The following is a 4,767-nucleotide window of genomic DNA, read 5'->3' as shown; positions in this document are numbered from 1 at the left end:
TCCCTCTTTGTGTGTGTTTGTGTGTGTGTGTGTGTGTGTAGCAAGATAAGGCATCTATGAAAATAAAATCTGTGTCTTATACAACTTTATAATATGCATAGGTGCTCCATGACATTGTTATTGGTTGATGGTTCTTGCTTAGAATCTTGATTTTGCAGGAGTCTTTGTCTTCTGTCTACTCCTGTATCCATAGCACCTGTGGATTGAGTGAGTGTCAGCTATTACCCTCTAGACAGGGTCTCCTTGACCAGGCTCCACAGCTGGCCTTGACATTCTGCCCGGTGCCCTAGCTTCCTGGGGTTTGGAGCCAGCTTTCTCCCAGGCTGGCAGCCTGCCTTAACTGCCCCTGACACGCCGTGTCTGTCTATTCTTTTTCCTCAGATGCGTACTCTCATTCAAGTGAAAACGGAGGCAAGTCCGAGTCGGTGGCCAACCTGCAGGCCCAGCCCTCCCTGAACTCCATCCACAGTTCCCCTGGGCCCAAGCGCTCCACCAACACCCTGAAGAAGTGGCTGACGAGCCCCGTGCGGCGGCTCAACAGCGGGAAGGCAGACGGAAACATCAAGAAACAGAAGAAAGTACGAGATGTTGGGCGGAAGAGCTTCGACCTGGGATCTCCCAAGCCTGGGGATGAGACGACCCCTCAGGGAGACAGCGCTGACGAGGTACTTACTCGAAGCCCCGGAGCCTTCCATCGGGAGGGGTTTCTGATGTACCTCCTTCCTGGAGCCTCGAGAGGCATCCTTCCCCGGGCTTTGTAAAAACTAGCCAGACTCTAGTTCCCAGTAGTTGGTCTTCTTGGGCCTAGGTGATCTTTGCATTCTCAAGACATTGCCAGTTTGAACATAGTTCCCTGTGCTATACAGTAGGACCTTGTTGTGTATCCATTCTAAATGTAATAGTTTGCACCTACCAACCCCAAACTCCCAGTCCATCCTTCTCTCTCCCCTCCTCCCCCTGGCAACCACAAGTCTGTTCTCTGTGTCTATGAATCTGTTTAGTTCAATTTTTAAAAAAATTAAAAACAGTAGGAAAAAAAAAAGACATTGCCAGTTTGATTTGTGACTGGTTTAGAGACTGGCACCTAGAGTATCCAGCAGACAGACACCATGTTGCCAGATTTGGAGATGCGTGTCTGGGCCCACGGGGAGCCAGCTGGTCACCAAGTCCCCAGCCTCTACTAAAGACCGCATTAAACCTGCTAGGCCTGGAAAACAGAAGACTATCTTGGGAGATTATGGCTGTTTTCGAGTATGTTGAGCAGTGGCATTTATAAAATGGAGTAGACAACTCCTGGTTGCTCCAGAAGGGAGAATTATGATTAACAGGTGAAGGTTTACAGTAGCCAAGGTTGCAGCCTTTAATGGGGCTCAACCAGTGATGAAATGGGGCTTCATGAAAACAAATGAACACCCATACTGAAAAGGTTTGGGAGACTGTATGACCTCACATAACAGTTGAAGAGACCAGTGTTGGCTGAGTGGTCAGACTGGGCAACGACCTCTTATATCCCTTCCAAAACTGGGATTCTGTGTTCAAAATATAGTGGGTATTTGGTTGGGGAATGAGATAATTCTTTTATCTGGCAAACTAACCTACTCTAGTCACTGACATGGCTAAGAAATTCTTCCTGATGTGAAACCAGACTCTCTTTGGAGTTTTATGCTGTCTGTCTTTTCTCCCTCTGAATGGCAGTAGAGCCTGGTGGTATATTCAGATTGTGGTTTGAGTCCGTCATAAACTTCAAAGTTAGTTTCTCTCCAACCACTCTCTCAGCTTTCGCTCTTCCTGGCTGATCGATAAAGTAGATGTTTTTCTTGTGTGTGTGTGTGTGTGTGTGTGTGTGTGTGTGTTTTCCGCCATTTCCACCTCATTGTCCTTTTGAGATAAGCAGGTGTGCCCATTCCACACAGGAGGACCCTGAAACTGAAAAAAATAGGAGTGTGTTGAGAGAGGAGGGTATCTTATATGTTTCTTTTCTAAAAATCCCAAGTCCTGAACCAATTGGCATCTTTAACTATAGGAAACAGTGACTAATGCTGCTCTTTTGTTCTAGAAGAGCAAGAAAGGTTGGGGTGAGGATGAGCCAGATGAAGAGTCACACACACCCCTCCCTCCGCCTATGAAGATCTTTGACAACGACCCCACGCAGGACGAGATGGTAGGACTTCTTTCTCACTTGGAAGAGCCATGTGTAAAACACGTGATTTTGTTTTTTGTGTGTGTCAGGGATAGTGACACTCTCTCTCCCTTGTTATCTCTTATGTCGCATGAATCCGAGGTGATGTAGATTCCATCTGTGTCGGGGAGGGCTCCCCTCCCCCAACCCTGGAGGTCTGACTTCATTCTGGGCAGTACAGGGGTGGGTGTAAAATACTCAAAGCAGAAATCTGCCTAGTACCTTGTCCTGTTGATGAAGGGTAATGGCTCTGTCTTTGGAAGCAGCAGATCCCGAAAAGAACTATTGTCTCGAAGAGGAATCCAAGGTGGTTCTAGGTCATGATCATTTTGTTGTTCAACCGATGTTTTAGTTGATTGTTTTCCTCATCCTCAGCTCTAAAATCCAAATCATGGTAACTTCCAGTCAAGCCCAGTGCAAACAAAGCATGAGGGATGGAGATGCTGCTAAGGGGAGGTTTTGTCAAAGTTGGACAAACCTAACATGCCAGGTTGCCTGAGTTCTTTGATTTGCAAAATTCTCTGGCTCACTGGCCTGCAGAGACTCTCTGGTGTCTGAAATGTGAATGTCCACCAAGCCTCTGAGTGCAGGGTCATCATCCCGATTGTTCTGGAGCAGAGGCTCAGGTTGAATGTGCTTCCTGGTACTGAGCTGAGGCTCGGGTTGGTCCCTGCTTTCGTTGTGTGCTCAGTCACTGGCCTTCCTAACTGGGCTGTCACTTCATTGTGTTTCTCTTGCTTCTCTCAGCGTCGCTGTCCTGGAGGACTCTGGAGGCTGAGGTGGTGGTTTCAGTTTTTGATTGTCCTTCCCATTTGATTTCCGGAGTGTCGTTTTATTGTGCTGCTGGTGGTGGTTAGCCATCCCCCTGGGGCCTCCCTGTGCTCTCCAGTGCTCTGCCCTGCAGTCAGCAGCCCCTTCCGAGGTGGTGGGCCCAGCATGCATGGGCAGGGAGCAAACCTTCACAGCGCCACCCAGGATACAGTCCAGGAAGTACTGATGCAGTTGCTTCAGTGTCTCTGGTGATATCCCAGATCTTGTTTGAATTCTCTCTGCTTTGCATTTTGGATCGGTGGCCCCCAGACATTAGTTGAGGTCTTCCTCTGTGCTAAGCTAGAGGGACATTTTCCAGGAACAGGTCCATGACTAAGATGTGGTTGCTGCCCCCTCTGTGACTCACCCATGAGAAGCACACAGTTACGGCCCCTCCTAAGGCTCTGTCTCTCGACTGTTGGGAAGAGAAGTCGAGGAAGCATGGCATGATGCCCACCCTGGATCCCCAGAGGCAGAAATGCCTGTGCTTTGCCTTGAGGTGGGAACGAGAGCCAACCTGCTGTGTTCCCAGAAGCCTATTGTAAAATGTTCTAGAAACAGTGATAGTGTGTGGGGGGAGCAGGGCACTCAGGTCACATTATCTGCCGTCCCACACTGCCCTTCGCATGGAGGTGCCAGCTTACATAAGATAAGGAGAGGTCACGAACCCTCCCCCTCGACGTCCCTCAAGCACGGTTTGTTTTGGGGAAAGGATGTTATGTTGTTCCTGGATAATTTTTAACTGAGAATGCGGACTTACCCCCAGACATTTGTGTAGCCCTTTTCTTAGCCAGGATTAGGGCAGGTGGCATGAGCGCCTTTTTAGACACATGAACCTCCTCAGTCCTGCTGTTTGGTTTCTGAACATCTGTTTTTCTGGAATATTTGGGAGTGGGATGAGCTTCAGAATTTCTAGCAAATGGAGTTGGGATTCATTAAAATAATTTTTACAGTGGTGTAAAAGGAATTTCTAAAAGGTCACCCATTCTAGTGTTGTACAGTTACTTTAATTCTGTTTCCTTCTATTTGTTCATATCCATGTATGTTTTATTTTTATAATTATACTAGGCATATGATGTGTTCATTGTTTTATATTTTTAATATTTATAAATTAAATACTAATAATGTTTAATATTTCCTAAAATCTTACTAATTTTACCTTCATAACTATAATTTTAATAACTGAGGAGTATTTCACTTATGTGATGTATCGTAATTTGCTTGACCAGCCTGTTTGGGGATATCCTGGATTGTTTCCAATTTTTGCTACTCTGGGTGATACTGCTACAGATCACTTGGTACATACAGCATTTGTTCTTTTGACTTCTGTCCTTGGAATAAGTTCCCAGAGGTAGGATTACTAGGGCAAAAAGTAGATAACTTGGATTTCCAAAGAGATTTAAGTTCTCTTCCTGCTTTCCCCAGGGGAGGAAAAGACTGTTGCCCTCCCTTAATTACATTCATTTGATTTTTTTTTAGCCCATTTCAGAAGCAAAGACTTACCTAAAGTAAGTCTTAGATTAGACAACAAGAAGCTTCCTTTTAGAAATTCTTCCCCATAACTTAAAGGACAGACTTGAAGCCACAGCCTGGCCAGGATGTCCAACTTTCTACTCCCACGGTCACTGTGCCCACGCGTCCTGGGCCCTGGGAACTCCATTGTCCTCTGCTTTGGGTTAAAGCTTACACAGGGTTAACCGTTTCTCTCCCAATTTCTTCTCAAGTAGGAGTAGGAAGAAACAAAACAAAACAAAACACTGTCCCTCAGTGAGCAGGAA

The 4,767-nt window shown here is 46.4% G+C and overlaps 1 protein-coding gene across 2 annotated transcripts in view; it reads left to right on the top strand.

Moving 5' to 3' along the window:
- The window catches only part of KALRN (kalirin RhoGEF kinase), a 588,759-nt gene that overhangs the window by 514,349 nt on the left and 69,643 nt on the right, over positions 1 to 4,767 (top strand). For both annotated transcript variants that reach the window (XM_007449683.1, XM_007449685.1), the window contains 2 exons: positions 382 to 665; positions 2,057 to 2,161. In XM_007449683.1, coding sequence (XP_007449745.1) covers positions 382 to 665; positions 2,057 to 2,161 — 389 coding nt within the window. The remainder of the gene's footprint in view (positions 1 to 381; positions 666 to 2,056; positions 2,162 to 4,767) is intronic.

The sequence above is a fragment of the Lipotes vexillifer genome, unplaced genomic scaffold (genome assembly GCF_000442215.2).
Source record: "Lipotes vexillifer unplaced genomic scaffold, Lipotes_vexillifer_v1.1 scaffold1378, whole genome shotgun sequence".
NCBI classification, from domain to species: Eukaryota; Metazoa; Chordata; class Mammalia; order Artiodactyla; family Lipotidae; genus Lipotes; species Lipotes vexillifer.
This window is presented reverse-complemented; position numbering and strand designations above follow the sequence as displayed.